Source organism: Larus michahellis, chromosome 4, assembly GCF_964199755.1.
Source record: "Larus michahellis chromosome 4, bLarMic1.1, whole genome shotgun sequence".
Classification (NCBI taxonomy): domain Eukaryota; kingdom Metazoa; phylum Chordata; class Aves; order Charadriiformes; family Laridae; genus Larus; species Larus michahellis.
In genome coordinates, this window is record NC_133899.1 from 75,093,378 (window position 1) to 75,113,168 (window position 19,791).

The 19,791-nt window shown below is 40.1% G+C and overlaps 1 protein-coding gene across 1 annotated transcript in view; it reads left to right on the plus strand.

Moving 5' to 3' along the window:
• The window catches only part of MUC2 (mucin 2, oligomeric mucus/gel-forming), a 65,700-nt gene that overhangs the window by 13,427 nt on the left and 32,482 nt on the right, over nucleotides 1-19,791 (plus strand). Inside the window, exons 14-32 of the mRNA XM_074586820.1 lie at nucleotides 379-473; nucleotides 1,897-2,027; nucleotides 2,692-2,943; nucleotides 3,855-3,907; nucleotides 4,187-4,296; nucleotides 4,718-4,869; nucleotides 5,328-5,466; nucleotides 6,029-6,139; nucleotides 6,451-6,630; nucleotides 7,617-7,856; nucleotides 8,890-9,046; nucleotides 11,769-11,897; nucleotides 13,789-13,936; nucleotides 14,786-14,829; nucleotides 15,383-15,577; nucleotides 15,956-15,985; nucleotides 16,347-16,827; nucleotides 17,723-17,948; nucleotides 19,057-19,660. Of these exons, the coding sequence (XP_074442921.1) occupies nucleotides 379-473; nucleotides 1,897-2,027; nucleotides 2,692-2,943; nucleotides 3,855-3,907; nucleotides 4,187-4,296; nucleotides 4,718-4,869; nucleotides 5,328-5,466; nucleotides 6,029-6,139; nucleotides 6,451-6,630; nucleotides 7,617-7,856; nucleotides 8,890-9,046; nucleotides 11,769-11,897; nucleotides 13,789-13,936; nucleotides 14,786-14,829; nucleotides 15,383-15,577; nucleotides 15,956-15,985; nucleotides 16,347-16,827; nucleotides 17,723-17,948; nucleotides 19,057-19,660 (3,477 nt within the window). The remainder of the gene's footprint in view (nucleotides 1-378; nucleotides 474-1,896; nucleotides 2,028-2,691; nucleotides 2,944-3,854; nucleotides 3,908-4,186; nucleotides 4,297-4,717; nucleotides 4,870-5,327; nucleotides 5,467-6,028; nucleotides 6,140-6,450; nucleotides 6,631-7,616; nucleotides 7,857-8,889; nucleotides 9,047-11,768; nucleotides 11,898-13,788; nucleotides 13,937-14,785; nucleotides 14,830-15,382; nucleotides 15,578-15,955; nucleotides 15,986-16,346; nucleotides 16,828-17,722; nucleotides 17,949-19,056; nucleotides 19,661-19,791) is intronic.

The window sequence follows — 19,791 nt, forward strand, 5'->3', positions numbered from 1 at the left end:
AGGGAAGCAAGGTCATTCATTTATATTATCCGCAAAGGCAGCTTGTATTTCGTAGTATTAATTATCACAATGTTTAACTTAGCTTTATGGTCCCCAAATGGAAAGGACTGTCACAATTCCATGTAGACAAGTTGGAGCAGTAAGATACAATTTTTGATTTTATGATTGCATGTCTACTGCTAGATAGCTGAATCAGAAAATAGAAATATATGTACAGTGAATGCATGTAGTTTCTCCACTCCCCAAAGTGCACATAGTTCTCTCATTTGTATTATTGCATAGCATTTATGTGACAACATAACTAGACATGGCACAAGGAAGATAAGTGAATGTAATGAATATGATGATAAAATTTCTTTTTTTCTCCCTTTTTTGCAGCAAATTACGCTGAGCATTGGTGTTCTTTGCTGAAAAATCCAGAGGGTCCTTTTGCAAGATGTCATTTAGTCATTGATCCTTCAGAATACTATAAGGTATTGTAATCTTGCACTCTTTTTAGTACTGCTTTATTTCAGATGGATGAATGTAGACATTTATCATTGTTCAAACATTTGAGACGTTACTGAGTAGCTTACGCATAAGAGCTGGTGAGGTTTTTGCAGTGATTACCTGAGGCAACATAGCATGCATCCAAAGTATCTCCTATGATGAGATTCTTATGGAATGCTGCTGAAGAAAAAAATTATTCTTCTGGTTTCTTATGTTTGGTATTTAATGTACTTTTTTATTGGACTGGATATTTGAACTGGAAAGAAGATTCAAGAGGTGCATAGAAAGTTTAAGTCTGCCCTTACACGTTAGTAGCTATTAAGTCATTAAAAAAAAAATATTAAGTTTCCTGCATTGGTTGGAATGTAACACCAAATCATTTTCATGCCAGAATCTCCATGGTTTCTTTTCTCCTTGTGCCCATCACTATTGAGTGGTAAGTGAGGCTTACCTAAGCAGAAAAGAAGAAATTCCTAAGTCTTTGCTCATGCCTAGAATTCACTCTGAGCTCAAATTTTCTGAAGATCTTCATACGTCTGATTAATACCTTACCATTACAATTTTTAATTTTTATGTATCTCTGCATTTTTAAGTTGTAACTGAGAGAGAACGGTATCAAAATCATAGAACCACAGAGTCATAGAATAGTTTGGGTTAGAAGTGACATTTAAAGGTCACCTAGTCCAACCCCTTGCAATGAGCAGGGACATCTTCAACTAAAACTGGTTGCTCAGAGCCCCATCCAACCTGACCTTGAACATTTCTAGGGATGGGACATCCACCACCTCTCTGGGCAACCTCCTCCAGTGTTTCACCACCCGCAGCATAAAAAATTTCTTCCTTGTGTCTACTCTACCCTCTTTCAGTTTAAAACCATTACCCCTTCTCCTATCGCAACAAGCCCTGCTAAAACGTTTGTTCCCATCTTTCCTATAAGCCCCCTTTAAGTACTGAAGGGCCTCAATGAGGTCTCCCCAGAGCCTTCTCTTCTCCGGGATAAACAGCCCCAACTCTCTCAGCCTGTCCTCACAGGAGAGGTGTTCCATCCCTCCGATCATCTTTGTGGCTCTAGCCGGTCCATGTCTTTGCTATACTGAGGGCTCTAGAGCTGGATGTAGTACTCCATCTGGGGTCTCACCAGAGCAGAGAATCCTTCACAAAAGGTGTTTGTAGGAGGCTGGCTACTTTTCAAAGGTTCAAGAGGCTTGGTTTAGGTTAGGATCCAGACTTGGACTTGGACTAGCACTTTCAGTCTCTGGTCTTTGTTCATTCCTTACATTGTTCTCTGGTCTTGGTAATTAATAAAAACAACATCAGAAAAAGGACATAGGATATTTCATAGCAACTGAGTTGCAGTTGCCCATTGGTTTTCTGTGGGTTTACTGACCCTTTCGTTCTTTTTTTCAGAAATGTAAATATGACACCTGCCTCTGCGAAGACGGTGAAGAATGCTTGTGTGCTGCCTTGTCCTCTTACTCAAGAGCTTGTGCTTTCAAAGGGATCATACTGGGAGGCTGGAGAAAAAGCGTCTGCAGTAAGTAGTGGAACTGTAATCCCTGTGAAATTAATTAGCCATGAGTAATAAGCAGGTTCTTTCTGAATTTGTTTGTCAGTGATCTCAATGTTAATGGATTTGGAGTACCTTAGAAATGTCTAATGAATTTAAAGAGACAATGCTTATAATGCTTGCTAATTCATGTTATATTCTTTAGCTGTCATTTTTTCATGACATATTTAAAAGTAGAAAGCAGTATTTTTCACTTTCACCTTCTTTCCCCAGTTTAAATAATAATGCTATTTCTATCTTTGACTAATGGAATCCCAGCCATCAAAGCTTTTACATTGTCTTTGCTTATCAGTGTCTTTTTTTATCATTGTGCTTGTGTTTCGTCAACAGCACAGTATTGTTGAGACTAGGAGTTTATTGTATTATACTCTCTCTCTGATTATCACTATGTGAAACAAATATGGGTATGAAAGTAGAAACTATTAGTAGCAGTTAAAAAGAAGTCTTCAACTAGTAAACAAAGTTATGCTAGCATTACTTGTAACTTATAATATTTTTGTACTTTATTAAGATCTAAGGGAGTATTTTTACCACTACATGCTGCACAGCCAAAGAAACCAAAACAGAAATGTCAAGGTTAAATTGGCGATCCCACATCCCTTATTTATCAGTTTGTTTATTTTCCCTCCAGCTAGTGAAGTGTCTGCCTGCCCAGGAAACCAAATCTTCCTTTACAATCTTACAATGTGCCAGCAAACCTGTCGTTCCCTTGCTGATGGTGAAAAGTATTGCTTGCAAGACTTTGTTCCTGTGGATGGCTGTGGCTGCCCACATAATACATACTTGGATAACCAGGGTACCTGTGTGCCCGTCTCCAAGTGCCCATGTTATTACAAGGGATCATATCTGGAAGCAGGGGAACATGTCACAAAAGATGGAGAACGTTGGTATGTTTTATTGTGGCTTCTCTTTTGTGGGCATAAAAGCCCTTTTAAAATTTGCTTATTGGGTGTAAGCTGCTCAGCTTCTTTTTGTGCTTTGATGAACATTTGTAATGCGTTTGACACCATCTTCGTGCTGAGCAAAGCATCATCCTGTTGCACTGTAATTTATTAATAATTGAGAAGTGCAGCTTTGTTTGGAGGTGTGAGTACTGGCCTTCAAAGGTAAATGTTACTATGAAGCTGCACTGTTAATAGGGCTTTGTTGAGCAGAGAAGTAAACAGAAGATAAAAGGACAGCTCTAAAGTTATGTTGCTGTTTCTTTCTCTGACAGAGACAGATTGCTTGTGTTTTGCACTGGACAAAGGTCCTCTTGATAAGTGTTTACTGTAGCATAGGCTTTTGAAAGCAACTTTGACAATTCTAGTTTTTTTATCATGGACTCTGACAACTGTTTGCTGCATGAGTCATCAGTGCAAACTCTGAAATACTTCCTTCTCTCATCCAGCAGATGAAGCACACAGGCTAATAAATTTGCAGCATATGAGTTGAATAGGCATGAAAATAGACTGTGTATCCAAACGAAGGCTTTGATTTAAATTATCATTAGTATCTGTCTCATTATTATCTGTTTCCCGAGTTATCAAAAACCATAGTATTAAGGATTAATAGAATAGCTGTCATTCCTTAGAACATAACCTTTCTGTAACTGTGCCTAAAATCTTGATACGCTTTTTCTCCAAGTGAAAATTCATGAGTTCACATCAATAGAGTTCACCTTGAAATATCATTAGAAATTATGCAGGACATCTCTGATAAATACTCTCAAATTTATATAAACAAATCCTTAGGTTTAAATTGAAGACACTGAGCTTACTTTTTTTTTTAATTTCTACTTAATTCACTTCTTTTCTAGTGTTTGCCGAAATGCAAAGATCCAGTGTACTTCAGTGACAATAAGAATGAAAAGTAAGTGACATTCTATAAAGTAAAATAAAATAAAAGCCATAATGCAACCTACAAACACAAACCTACACTTTGCATTTGAATTCATCACTTATTTGTTTTGCATATTTGTTTTTTCTCTTTATGTGAAACAGTTACACATTTTCACTTTGTTCTGTCTTCACTGAGCCGCTTTTTTTCATAAGAATAGGCACACCCTGAGGTTTCTCAGTAACTACCACCTTTCACATATATTTATTTTGCCTTTTCTTGATTCATATGAACCAACAATATACCTTTCAGACGCAACAGAATGTTCTTCTAACAAGATGTACTTTGACTGCAACACATCCCCAAAGTGGACTTCGCAAACGCCTGTGCAACGTAGTTGTCATACTCGTCGAACTGATCATGTATGTATTTTCTCCGTGTTATGTTCCCTTTATTCTGTATTCTTTAAATGACAGTGCAACATAGAAAATGCAGTTGTAATAACAGCTTATTTCTTTTTGGTTTAATTTTCCTTTCTTTTCTCCCCTATGATATTACTCTGTTGCCAATTTCATGATGATTCCCCTTACGTTTTCCCTCTCCATTTTCTTTTTATCGTGTCTTCAGTACAGTCATACCTCCCAAGTGAAATACGATTTGGGTTCTTAGACAATCAAAAAAGAAAAGAAAAACTTTAGAAACCTAGAAAGAAAAACCTTATAAAACTAATTAATATTAGGCGCTCTGGTTATAAATGCCGTTTTTACCAGAGTGCTTCTGAAGAAGTGGATGAAAAATGGAGTGATTTTTCCCAAAGTAATAATATCTCCTTATATTCTTTAGTTCCAGGCAGAGTGTGTCTCAGGCTGTGTGTGTCCTAAAGGTCTATTTGATGATGGGAAAGGGGGCTGTGTTCGGGAGAAGGACTGCCCGTGCAGTCATAACAACCAGCAGTATTCTCCTGGAGAGAAGATAACAGTGGACTGCAACACCTGGTAAGTTACAATTTTGTACTCTCTTCTAGAATACGTTGTATGCAGTAAATTAGTAGTCATGTCTAGGCTTATGTACTACGGTGGCTGTAGTTGCAAGTATAAACCTATATTTTCAGGCATATTTTTTGCTGTCTGAGGAAGTACAGATTGTGCTCCAAATATTGGGGTAGTAGATACCTCTGTTTTCAGTAGGCATTTCTTATTGGGAAAATGCACTCATTTTTTAAATATAAACGTTATCAGATCTAAAAAATGTAGCTGGCCAGAGTTAAAAATCATTTTATAGGCTTAAAAACAGGCTAAACTGTTGAAGTTGAGACTTAAGACATTGTAACACTGAAATGGGTATTGTGTACATTATCATGTTGTATGAGGTAGCTGCTTGGTTTGTTCTGCAGTTTTCCAAACAGCACGCTCTTGGTGAGACCTGAAAATTCAGCTCTTCTGCTCTCTTCTAGTACCTGCCAAAACGGAGATTGGAGCTGCACTAAAGATGTGTGCTATGGGACTTGTATCATATATGGAAGTGGCCATTATATCACCTTTGATGGAAAATTCTATGACTTTGATGGGAGTTGTGAATATGTGGCTACTCAGGTAATACTCATCAGGAGGGCTGAAATGACATTCTATTGCCTTGAAGATCTGCTTTCCTCTTTGGTTTTGTCATTCCTTGTGCCTGCCATCACTGTTCCTGTGCTGTTTACACATTCTGCCAGGATAAATACTGTATTTTCAGTGCAGGCAAGCTGTGTGAGTGGGCTTTTTTTGTGATAACAGTGGTCATAAATTGTATATAACAGGACTACTTTACGAGAGCTAACAGCTCATTATCAGTTGTGAAATAAATCAAAATTCTAAGTTTACAAAACAAAGATGTTTATATTTAAAGATATATTCCTCATTTTGTTTTATTGTCCCCCTTGTTTCCAGGGTTTGCCACACACAAGACTGTATTAACTGTTTATATGTATGTAGAGACGTATGTGTTTATGTTCGTGTGTCTGTAAAAATATATGTGTGTAGGATTTCACACATGAAGCAGTGGTAACGATTTATACATTGTAGAAATTTAAATTATTGAAATTATTATTATATTGAACTAAAAAATTAAATATTCTACCTAATTTTCTTATGCTCATTTTTTCCTTTTCAATAGGATTTTTGTGGTGACAAAAATTCCAGTGGCTCGTTCAGTATCATCACAGAGAATGTCCCTTGTGGAACTACAGGAGTCACCTGCTCAAAGGCTATTAAAATTTTTCTAGGGGTGAGTAGTGATATGCAGTGCATATATATCAGTATTCAAGTATTTCAAAAAAAGTAATGCTCCAAAGCCATGTCCCTAAAAGCAGCTATAACAAGTAAAGGTTAGAGGCCCTAACAGATTAATCTGTAAAGGTGTAGATTCTCAGGTACTGAAACCTCTCTCAAAGATGCTTACACCACTCTCTGTCATCTTGGAAAATCATCCCAGACTTTGAGCTATTAGTTTCAGAATGAGTTGTATTATTATGAGCGTCTCATATTTTATGTCATCATAAAAGTTAGTGTTACAATGTTTCTCTTTTTATGTTTCAGAAAACTGAACTGAAATTGGAGAACAAAGATTATAAAGAAATTCAGCGAGATCACGGTGATGATGTGAAATATTGGAACAGGACAGTAGGCCTCTACCTTGTTATTGAGGCCAGCAATGGTGTGATGCTTATCTGGGATAAGAAGACTACTGTTTTCATCAAGCTGACCCCTGATTACAAAGTTAGGACCTGTCTGTCTTTTTCTGAAGTAGTAGTATGAATAGATAAATGAGATAAGGAAACAAATGTTCTTTTAGTCTGACTCTGTGTTTAATTCCTATATCCTCTGCACATTGATGATTCGCTTGCATTATTACTATCACAGTTTGCAGAGGTGCTATTGGAGTTCCTTGGTCCATCACAATGCATTACAGAGGATGCATAGCGTATGATTGCAACAAAGCTAGACATGTAAGGCATTCTGAGTTTGTGAATATTAACAGCCAAACATCCAAAGTAATTTAGGGGATACTGCATGGAATCTCAGCCCTGAGTTAAAATCAAACTCTCTATGCAATATATGGAGATGGTTCTGATTTCTGAAACCCAGCATACTGAATTATAGAGTACTGAATTCACTGGGCTGAATGAGGAGGTGTGGGGTTATATAAACAGGGACATAGTGTTGCTTGAGGGGGCTGATGTGCCTTAAATAGCACTACCAAAAATTCACTATTGTGAGTAAACTGGTAAATTCTTTCTTTCAAGAAAAATGAGTCCCTGTCATTTTTTTTTCCATGGATGAAGAAATGGTGCTCATTATGTTAAAAACTTTTAATAAAACCAGTTTTAAGCAGAACGAAATTCCCTCAGGCTTATATTAATAGCTGAGTTATGATAAATTGAGAAGAATGGGAAATAAATTAATTCTTCTTGGCTGAAAGAGACTTATCCACTCTTTAGTGCTCTAAGTTGGATCAAGGGCTGCCACAGAGACATGGAAATATACTGAGTATAATTGGTTTCAAGGAGGGAAGACATGGCAGCTGAATACACAGACAGATAAAGGTTTAATTTCTGTACAAATGATTTGCAAGTAAAGATGAAAATACAGCGTTTACACAAAGAGTCAGTTGTCCTTTCTAATGTCAATGTTTTGTTCTTTAGTGGAGTCTGTTTCCCACTTCCATATTTAAAAGCTGTGCATATGTTAATTTCCTTTTCCAGGGCAAAGTGTGTGGTCTGTGTGGCAACTTTGATGACAAGTCTAACAATGACTTTACAACAAGGAATGGGCTGCAGGAGACTAATGCTCTGAAGTTTGGGAATTCCTGGAAACAGTCTTTCGTGTGCCCAGATGTCACAGAAGAGATTAAGCCCTGTGATGTGAAACCACATCGGAAGTCCTGGGCAGAAAAAGAATGCAATATCATCCGGAGTCCAGTCTTTAAAATTTGTCACTCCAAGGTTTGTAGAGGGCAGTAAGTGATGGGACAGCACACTGCATTTCGGTTAGTGCAGAAGCAGAGAGATCATCAGAAATGAATGAAAAGATCAGTAAATAGACTGATTTTCTTTTAATTCTTTGGTACAGCTACAGGTATCAGCACATTTCAGTTAGCCTTAGTCAAAATAGTTTAATATCTGTGGCAATGGGACTTGTAGTGGTGTCAGCCCTGGCTGCACAAACCCACGTTCATCACCACAGTTTCACTGCTACTGCTGTGTAAGCTAGGTTCAAAAATCTAGCGTGAATAGGTCTGTGTGTGCTGCAGTTGCACCGTATCTTTTGAGATGTCAATACCGCAAGTTCTGAAAGGCCTCAGACCCCTCTTCTGACAGAAATGCATACTGTACTTGAAAGGTGGCTGTTGAAGAGACCACTGCTCTCTGTAATATTCAACCCACAGAAGGGATGTTCTTGGTAACCACTGACATCACACAGTTTAGGCAGGGTTAGCTGCTAGTACTGTGCCTCCAAATTACCATAGCATACCCTATGTCAGGCCCACCTCTTCCAGAGGACAGTGCACAGAGAGCACTCCTCTCTATTTCTTGTCTCTTTTGTGAAATATGGTAATATTAGCAACAGTTTGTTCTTAACTGACAGTGGAAAAGTCACAAAGAACTATCAATGTAATTAACTTAATATGTGTTTCTATGTTGATTCCTTCACTGGCTAAAATCCAGTCTTAAGTTTCTCCTCTTGCAGTGCCAAGCAAAAAAGTGGAAATTTTTTGCTAATGTGCTATTGGATAAACTCCAAAAACTGGCAAGCACAAAATTCTCTGCTTCATATTGGCTATGAAGTGCAGCCTTTCTGATATTGCTCACCACTTGGTTGGCAAAGCTTGCTGGGAGATAAGACTTCATTTGGTAATTCTTAGAAACATTCTCATTCCTGCCCAGCTCAATTCCCATATCTCAAGAGATATCTCAAGCTTACTAGTTTGAAAACTAATTTGGAGATGGACTGTGGCATCATTTCTTTCCCCAACAGGTGGACCCGACTCCGTTCTATGAAGCTTGTGTTCATGATGCCTGCTCTTGTGACAGTGGTGGAGATTGTGAGTGCTTCTGTTCTGCAGTTGCTGCATATGCTCAAGAATGTACCAAGGCTCAGGCCTGTGTTTTCTGGAGAACTCCTGATATATGCCGTGAGTAACAGTTAAACACAACTGTATCTTTCTGTCTGCTGTCAGAAAGCCTATCACCTCATTGCCCTCTACAGCTACCTGAAAGGAGGTTGGAGAGAGGTTGGTGTTGGCCTCCTCTCCCAAGTAAATAGTGACAGGACCAGAGGAAATGGTCTGAAGTTGTGGCAGGGGAGGTTTAGATTAGATATTAGGAAGAATTACTTTACAGAAAGAGTGGTCAGGCACTGGAACAGCCTGCCCAGGGAGGTGGTTGAGTCACCATCCCTAGAGGTGTTTAAGAAACGTCTAGATGTGGCACTTCAGGGCATGCTCTAGTGGCAGAGATTGTAGGTTGTTTGGTTGGACTCGATGATCTCAAAGGTCCTTTCCAACCATGAAGATTCTGTGATCAAATAAATCATTAATACCGTCACTGCAAGGTTACGCTAGCTATGCAATGCAATTTATTTTTGCAGTATATTGGGGAATGGACAGAACTAGTAAATTTGTATATTTCAATTGCCTTTTATTCAGCCTAGCTTCTCTGTTTCCTTTTCCTCCTTCTTTTTCCTTTTCCTTTTTCTTCTTCTTTCTCTCCTGTCTTCTTTCTCTCTTTTTTTTTTTTTTTTGTATTAAGGCTAGGTTTGAAGACATCCCTCCCTTTTGCTTGGTAATTGATGAACTGCAACTGCTGTTATCCTTTGCTTCTCTCTCATTTTTTCAAATTATTCAGAATTTGATTATAGCAAAAATATACAGAAGTATTCCTGTGTAGATGAACCTAATCAGAATTGAGTATATTAAGCAGTGTCCGTTAGTGGTGCTCATGCTCATACCAGTACATCATAAAATAATGTAAAATAATATTTAAATTAATATTTCCCCAAAAAGTGCTCAAAACAAAATTTTGAGATTCTAAGTGGCAGAAGTGTAAATTTTTTTTAATTTTTAAAAATTCATTCTGTTTCATACTTAAGGCTATTTGTAGTTTTTAAGTGTAAGAAGTCAGTGAAACAGAACTTAGACGTTTCGGTCAGCTCAGATACATAAGCTTATAAAAGCTCCTTCCTCTGTCTTTAGTCATCTAATCTGAATTCTGTTTTAAGTTGTGTTGATAATGTCTTATATGCTTCATCTTAGCTTGCTGGAGGTGACTCTCAGCCCATGTGATACAGCAAGGTAGAACTATTTTGAATATACTGCAGGAAGTTTTAGGAGTTTGCTAGTAGCTAGATACAAAAAATACTCTCAGAAATTTACCCTTAATTTTAAATTAAAATCAACATTATTTTTTTTTGTCATTTGAATCAAACATTTTTACCCTGCAGCTTGACTGTTTAATATGAAAATCTTGGACCCCAGAGTTTTGACCCTAAATTTTGATGTACCCTATATATAGTATAGTATAGTATCGAATCACAGAATCACAGAATGGTAGGGGTTGGAAGGCACCTCTGGCGATCATCTAGTCCAACCCCCCTGACAGAGCAGGGTCACCTAGAGCAGGCTGCACAGGAACGCGTCCAGGCGGGTTTTGAATTTCCCCAGAGACAGAGACTCCACAACCCCTCTGGGCAGGCTATTCCAGTGCTCTGCCACCCTCAAAGTAAAGAAGTTCCTCCTCATGTTTAGGGGGAACTTCCTACATTCAAGTTTGTGCCCATTACCTCTTGTCCTGTCACTGGGCACCACTGAAAAGAGCCTGGCCCCATCCTCCTGACACCCACCCTTCTTTAAGCATTTATAAGTGTTGATAAGGTCCCCCCTCAGCTGTCTTTTTTTTCCCAGACTGAAGAGACCCAAATCCCTCAGTCTTTCTTCATAAGAGAGGTGTTCCGGTCCCCTAATCGTCTTGGTAGCCCTTTGCTGTACCCTCTCCAGCAGTTCCCTGTCCCTCTTGAACCAGGAAGCCCAGAACTGGACACAGTACTCCAGGTGCGGCCCCACCAAGGCAGAGTAGAGGGGGAGAATGACCTCCCTCGACCTGCTGGCCACACTCTTCCTGATGCACCCCAGGATGCCATTGGCCTTCTTGGCCATAAGGGCACATTGCTGGCTCATGGTCATCCTGTTGTCCACCAGGACTCCCAGGTCTCTTTCCACTGAGCTGCTCTCCAGCAGGTCAGCCCCCAACCTGTACTGGTGCATGGGGTTATTCCTCCCCAGGTGCAGCACCCTACGCTTGCCCTTATTGAATTTCATAAGGTTCCTCTTTGCCCAGATCTCCAGCCTGTCCAGGTCTCTGTGTGGCGGCACAGCCTTCCGGTGTGTCAGCCACCCCTCCCAGCTTTGTGTCATCAGCAAACTTGCTGAGGGTGCACTCTATCCCCTCATCCAGGTCATCGATGAATATATTGAAGAGGACTGGACCCAGTACTGACCCCTGGGGAACACCACTCGTCACTGACCTCCAACTAGACTCTGTGCCCCTAATCTCAACACTCTGAGCTCTGTCTTTCAACCAGTTTACAATCCACCCCACTGTCCATTCATCCAACCCACACTTTCTAAGCTTCCTTATGAGGATGATGTGGGAGACTGTCGAACGCCTTGCTGAAGTATAGTATAGTGTAGTGGAATATAGTGGAATATAGTATAGTAGAAGAAAGTCCAGGTCCTGCACCTCAAGAGAAATTTTGCTGGCTTAACATGTAGATTCATTTAGCTTGTACCTTTAAAGACCTGATCAGAGCTGCAGTCTCGCAACCATGTTTTTAATCAGCTTCTCTTTTTCTCTCATCAGCAATATTTTGTGACTACTACAACCCTCGTAATGAGTGTGACTGGCACTATGAGCCTTGTGGCAGTGATGTTATGACCTGCAGGATGATTAATCATGTCAGCACCAACTTTTCAGTACCATACCTGGAAGGTAATGCCATTTTTGTATTTTATTTCATGTAACTTTGTCCAGGTATCATTTCATGAATATGGAATAGTCGGTCAGCTTGACAAGGTATTCCTAAATCTGCTATGTTGAATTTGTCTCCAGTCTTACATAAATGTTTCCTATAATGTAGTTTATTCTGTATTAACATCAGTGGGTGATAGTTACATTGCTGTCAGCCATAAAACTAGGTCTCTGCTTGGATAATATCCTGAAATATGCAAGATGATTACACCATTGTTATTTTGCATCCCATCCCAGGGCATTTAAAGAGAAAGAAAACTTTTTACATGGTAAAGAAGCAACTTACTGATACTTGCAGTATTTTAATCTTGTCATTCTTTATGCATGAGATCCATCTTGGCTTTATTAGATTAATGTGCAGCTTTGTCCTATCTTTACAATTAAAAATATCTTTGATATCAGACACACTGATGCCACTATATATTGGACTCTTAACAAAGACCACAAGATGTTGTTGGAGGGCTACTGGGAGCTACCTCTATTTTTAGTGTATTTCATTTGTAGTTTTTGTTTAGGCTTTAAGACCAAGATGTGAGAATAAAACAGATTATTCTGCATTCCATCCCACTTGGAGGGTGCACAAGCCATTTAAATCCCATGAACCCCTCAAAGTTTGTAGAAATATGATACTAGTAGTTGGAAATCCTTGTGCTTGATAACTGAAAAGGAATTTCACATTATGGGGACTGCAATGGCTAAGAATGTGAATGACTTTATCTTCTGGTTTACCATGTGATAAAGTTGGAGAAAGCAGACATATTTTTGGCCACACAGTCTTTTTCGTCTGGTCTGGAAGCAGTTATCCTCACTTTAGGGATTGGAAAGAACTGTCCAGTGTTTGGCTGCTATTTTAATTCCTTGAACTGCTGGTAACAAAACAAAAAACCACACAACTCCCTAAGTAAATTAATAAAAAAACCCCAAACAAACTAAGTCTGTGTGTTAAAATAGATTGTTGTTGACAGTTAGAAAGATTTGGAAAGCGTCAGAAGGCAGATTATTATATATCTGATTATCTTTCTAAATTATTTTTGGTTTTCATCTTCAGTGGAAATATAGAGCACGCTTACTTTTGTTAGGGCATCTTTAGTACAGCATGGCAGTGTGAAGTGACTTTTAAGTACCAGTTAATTACATGGTCATTCAGTTTATAGGCTATTTAGAACTCTAGTACAGTATAAAGAGAACATTATGTAATTAAGAATTGGATTTTATGAGATTTTATTTGTAAGCAGGACACAGTAATTTTTTAAAAGTGCATTTACATGAAAAATACAATGAGAATCGACAGATGATTAAAACCTTGCAGGTGGGGTTTGGGTCACTGGCCAAGGGTACAGAAAAGTGCGGATACATTATCTGTTTGGGATAGAGATATCTTGTCTATTAAAGGCACATAAACAAGGTCTAGTGTTCCAATAAATGTAGTGAAAATACTGTTTGTTAATGAATCCACTCCCATATTCTTCACAAGAGTGTTATTGATATAGTGATCATGTTTCAAAATCTGTAGAAAAATTGGGACGTTTCTTTCTCTTAAAATTAGTAGCTGCCCATAGAAATTAATATAAATTAGGGGTTTCTCCAAGATCTTAAAATAGGCAAAACCAACTTCCCTAGTTTTCATGACTAAACTCTTATTTAATACTCCTCACTCCAGTATTATCAATGAGAATTGTTTGATTTCAGTCTTTTGGAAAGACTAATTGTGCAAGGATTAATTTGAATTGGAAATTTTCTGTTTCTTTCACTATGCTTGATTCAATGAGAATCATTTACTTTCAGAAGGTCATTGAGTTAACTCTTTATACTTTTTCTTCATCCTTTATACTGTTCTGCTTGTCATCAACAGGTTGCTACCCCAGATGCCCTGAGGACAAACCTGTTTATAATGAAGAAACAAAGGAATGTGTGCATGGAGATGAATGTGGGTGTTACGTCAATGGAACTTATTATCCTCCTGGAAACGAAATACCCACGAAAGAGAACTGTACACAATGGTACATAAAAAATGCAAAAACATTTGCAGTAATTCAGTAAAGAATCTATGTATGCTGAGCCCCTCATTTACTTTACTAGGCCTCAGGCAAATAGAAATGCAACTTCAACTGAAGAGTTGGTATATTCCAGCATTTATCTATACAAATCAGAGGAACCAATGCCGTTTATTCTGATTGAGACTTAAACTCAAAAAATGCTGCGCTTACAATACATATAGATTCTAAACTTTTCATTCAGAATTTTCCAAACCCATAATAATCCAGATTTCAGATTGCTAGTGTCATTATAATAAGTGTATTAACAAATTCATTAAATATACTCTTCAAAGATATAATAGCATGAAACCTGGGTATGTCTCTAGAACAACTTTTTGATTCTCATGGCTCTTTGGGAAGAGAGGGGCTACTCTGCCTTGCATTCTCACTTAAAACTGGGTTTTCAAAATCACTGTAATCTGAAATGATCTGTACTAGCCCTGAAAGAGATAACTGAGTCCTAACTGCTCATTCCTAGAGCCTTACTAATGATAGCACTGACATCTATGACTCCACATGGTGACCAGAGACACAAACCCTTGATCTTGCTAAAAGTTCACTGCTCTGAAAAACAGTTGTTATTATTGCGCTCTTGCAACTTGCAACACAAAGCAGTTCATTATAGTTTTAAGATCTTGTATTTAAAGAGTGAAAGCAATGACTTAGTTTGAATGAAATAATGATAGGCAATACTGGGAAATATTACACCCAGAAAAATATCCAGTAGTATGAATGAAGATCAAGTGACAAATTTCCATGTTTCTGTGCTCTTGACATCTGCAACATTTTAATTTTTGAAAATTTTGCTTTTAGTGAATGTGGCCCCGCAGGATCCATAGAGTGCAAACCACTGCCAGGTAAATAAAGTTTGTGTTTTTCTGCAAATAAAAATAAAAAAATGCATAGAACTGCTATGTCTGTCTCTGCAAAAGACTTATATTTGGAATTTGGAATTATTCTTTCCAGTGCAAGTCAAAGTTGTGGCCAAAGAATACTGGGCAGCACTTTTGTTGAACCTTGCTGTTAGTTCAGCCTTTTTCTCCCGTCCTGTTATTCTTTCTCCTCGTATCCAAACTAATGGACTTCACTACAAGAGTTTGCACTTCCAGAGCATGTAGTATTATAGAAAAGTGTCAGATCGTAAACTGCAGTTGTTATTTCTCTCAGAACATTTTAAACCTGGTTTGTAAGTCTGTTCTTCCAAACATTTTATGCAGGACTTTATTAAATGTGTTTCAGTTATCCTCTAAATATAATGATAAATTAGTGCAATGTATAAGATCTATGCTTCAGGTATAGATCTGAAAGGAGCATGCATGAATCATGTAAATTCTTAATTGCCCATAAGTATTTTGCCTTTGTCTCTTACCTGGTAGTAGAAAAATTGCACAGTAAAGCTCTTTCTTGTAGGGTGTCCTTGTGTCATCAATGGAACGAGATATGAAGTGAATCAAACTGTGGCACATATAAAGGATGGCGACATATGTAAAAACTACATTTGTGCAGAAAATGGTTCTATAGTTGAAATTACTTATCCGTGTCCGACATCTGCTTCACCTACAACCATTTCAACCTTCTCCCCTGTTATTACTCTTACCGCCACAGGTAAATCTTCAACAGAGTTGTGCACCTAAAAAATATTTTCTTTAAGGAAAATACTTTAAAGATAGAATGTACAAGTATATGGGCTTATAGTTGACACAGATAGAGCAATGCTTATGAATAGTTTTATCACACTGCACTAAGAAAGATTTTTAAAACTTTGAGTTGATTTACTTCTCATGGAAGAAATTGTAACTATAAACGTACAGGGTGCCTTCCTAATCCTGAAAAACATGTTAGCATCTCAATATTCTGCTGCGATAGTAGGAATTGTCTCAGTAGTCTCAACAAAAAAATATAATTAGGGTATTTAAAACTGCTATTCTGTTTTTTCTAAATCATGCAGATGATGGAATAATCTTTTTTTTCTATTTATTTCAGTTACCAGTACAAGCACTCCAGTATCTACAAGTAAGTTTTAAATAGAAAAGTAAGTTGTTAAAAAATGTCAAAGGAGCATTTAAAGGAAGAGCAAATTAAAGATGGCCACTACAGAAGAACATATTTCAAACAAAAATTAATAATTTCTAAAAATTGCAATAGTGTGATAGCAGAAAGACCTTTAAAGGCTTCAGCTTGGTGATTTTATTTTGATGTAAAACTTCCTGTTGAAAAACCTGGTAATATAGAACCAATTTTAGAATGTTTTTCTCTTGGAAAAATGACAAGCTGCAGTGCATTGCTCTAGTCCTTAACGGAATTGAATACAAAATTAATATTCTCAGAATGTTCTCCATAAGCTCAAATGCTGAATCTCTGTCTTTTCTTGCAGCTCCATGCAGTAATTTCATCTGTGATTGGACTGAATGGTTTGATGTTAGTAATCCTGAAAAAGATGGCGGTGACTATGAAACCTATGATGCAATAAGACAACATGGAAACAAAATATGTCAAACTCCTGAAAAAATTGAATGCAGGGCTAAAGATAGTCCTCATCTGAGTTTAGAGGAACTTGGCCAGAAAGTAGAGTGTAATGTTACATATGGACTAATCTGTAGAAATGAGGAGCAAGATCCAACTATGTGGGAACTTTGCTATAATTATGAAATCAGGGTAAACTGTTGTGAGGAGCATAAAGTGCCTTGTGCGACTGAAAGTACACCGAGTCTAACACCAACAGCAACTTCAACCACCACCAGCACGACAATACCTATTACCACTACAACCAGGCAGACAACATCAATTATCACTACGCCCATACCTACCCCAACCATCACAAGACAACCGCCACCATCAGTCACCACCCCAGTAATGTCAACTTCTTCAGGTATTTAGCAGACCAGTACTCTCTGCTCTTGCTTTGCCATAGCAGAAATAGGAGCTACTTAAGGCTTGTCATCTCCATAGCAGATACTGAGCTGGCAGCAAGTCTTACTTATGCTGATTGGGAGCTCTATCCTTCTGCTGGAGATAAAATTCCCAGAAGGACCCATTGTGTGAGATTAGAGTACCTTGAATTAGAGTACCATCATTTTAGGCGTAGTTTAGGTGGGGCTGTGCAGAATTTCTTCTCATTTTCCTCCTGCCTTACCTCTGTCAGTGCTAACGCTTGCCTGTGGGTATACATCTAGGAAGGAAGCCCTGGCAGAATTACAGAAATAGTTTCATTCTGCAGGTTGCCACTTGCTGCGAACTGTGGTCTCTGGTTGCTGAGATCCACAAGAATTCTGTGAACTTCTTCATCAGGCTGATATTGCACGAGGGGGAAATTACATGACAATCGGGCACAAACAAATTACTCTGCATACTTCCATCTGCTTCCTCTCTCAGTTCTCACTCCATGAGAGAATGAGGTGTTCTAAGTAATAAGGCCAGGACAGAAAGCCTCCTCATGTCATACCCGTTGGTGGGTATTTTCGATTTAGTGAGAAAGCATATTATAGCAACATCCCTAGCCTCTTTGCTAGAAAAGTATTGTCGAGACCCTGTCTGTGCAGTGATTTGGAACTGCTTTCTGTAACCGGAAAGGAAGGCCTAGTGACATAGGACTTTACTGTTTTAAGAGTGGGAGAACGCAATAATTGGTGGCAGCTGTCTAACATGTAACTTCTATTCAGTACATATTGTGTCCCACTCATGCATATTGCACCTTTGTCTGCTTTCTTTGTCCCTGTTGTTTCTAACAGCCACACCTTTGTCCACAGTGAGCACAGTGTCCTCCCCACATGTATCAACAACTGTCCCCACGCCAACGCCATCAGGACCTTCCAGCAGCACCACCACGATGCCCCCCAGCAGCACCCCAGGCACAACAACGACTGTTACTGGCACACCAACACCCACCCCGACGACTACAAGCACATCCATAACCACTTCAACAGTCACCGTCACCCCATCACTGACACCTTCACCCGCAATACCTGAAGGTACTTTGGTCTGTGCTATCGTGTGTTGCCTTGCTGTGGGAGAAATGAAGGTCTGTGAGCACCTCAGCTTGTGCCTTCTGTATGGGATCAGGGGCGGGAGTAATTGTTGTGCGTTCCCTGAAGCGGCCGGTGCCCAAAGCTAGCCCTTGTGCTGTCTGTTTCAGAAGTGAGAAGGGTCCTGGGTAGAAGGTGTGTTCCCTGACTCAGCAGGGCTCCGAGGAGGTTTTTCAGCCTGGTTCCTCTGCCGGTCTTAGGCAGATACCGAAGTGATGGGAAATCTTGCTTTTGCTGCTGGTGGACCTCGTCCTTCAGCTGGAGAGAATGTACTCAGCGTGACCAGTTTTGTGCGATGGTAGTGGGGCTTGGGTTTGTGGCAGTGCCATTTCAGGTGCTGTTTGGGCGCAGCTGTGCAGATTTTCTTCCCTTTCTTCTCTGGCGCTGCCTCTGTGGTCGTTGCTGCCGCTCACCTGCAGTTCTGGCTGCACAAAGGTTTTCCCCTGGTAGGGTTTGGGATAAGGTTTCAGACCACAGGTTGCCCCTTGCTACAGCCCAGGGCTGTGGGCAGCCGTGTTCTCCCAGCATTCCCACGAGCGTTGTTCTCCAGCTGCTCGTGCTCTGCTGGGTAGCAAGTAGAGATGTTTTGGCAGCTGTGTGTACGCTGTGCCTCCTTCCTGTGTGGTCGCGAGCCTTCCCAGTGTTTGGTTTGTCGCTGAGCGAGTGAGGTGGTGTGAAGGGCACAAGAAAGTGAGAGCGTGGCGGGAGTCCCTGCTTGGTCCTGCTCCACCTCATGCGTTGCCCTTATGTGAGTGGTTTGTGCAGAAGAGATGACCAATACAGCAATGTTCCCTAGCTGCCTGGGGCCACATACGCATGGCTCATGAGTGCCTGTGTCCTGATTTGGCCCTAGTGTGCTCTTTGTAGGGCTGAGAAGGAGAGGCCTGCCCACACAAGTGGGACTTGTTGAGGCCAAGGTTGGCTGACTGTGTAGCAGTTCCCGAGGGGCACCCTTGAGTGTGGTGGATGTGCAGAGGACCAGGCGTGAGTGTGCTGTTGCCCTGGCTTGTTGTCTCTGTTCTGTCTGCTTCTAATTGTTGCTGTTCTTGTTGTCCCCCAGAGTGTTCCTGCGAGTGGACAGACTGGATTGATGTGAGTTACCCAGATGGTTCTGACAGAAACAGTGGTGACTACGAAACCTTTGAGAACATTCTGAAGAACGACCCCTCCTGGGTCTGCGCGAAAGTTGAGAATATTTCTTGCAGAGCAGAGAAATTCCCGGAGGTTGCCATTGAAGATTTAGGGCAGAAGGTGGAATGCAGTGTTGACAGAGGGCTTATCTGTAACAACAGCGATCAGCGCCCAGGTGGTATGGTACAGATACCGGTCTGCCTCAATTACGAGATCAGTGTCTGCTGCACTCCCGACCGACCAGACTGTATCCCCACTCCCACCCCGAGCACAACGACAACCACACCTTCATCCACAACGTCGTCTCTACCCACATCGACAACCGCACCAACGCCATCGGGGCCTCCCAGCAGCACCACAACCACCACCACCCCAACCACCACCACACCCCCCACCAGCACCACGACCAGCAGCACCCCAGGCACAACGACGACTGCTCCTGGCACACCAACACCCACCCCGACGACTACAAGCACATCCGTGCCCACACCAACATACACCACCTCCCTGCCATCTCCCACCACACCACCTAGAGGTACTTGTCTGGTCTGTGCTCTCATGTGTTGCCTTGCTGTAGGAGAAACGAAGGTCTGCGAGCACCTCAGCTTGTGCCTTCTGTATGGGATCAGGGGTGGGAGTAATTGTTGTGCGTTCCCTGAAGCGGCC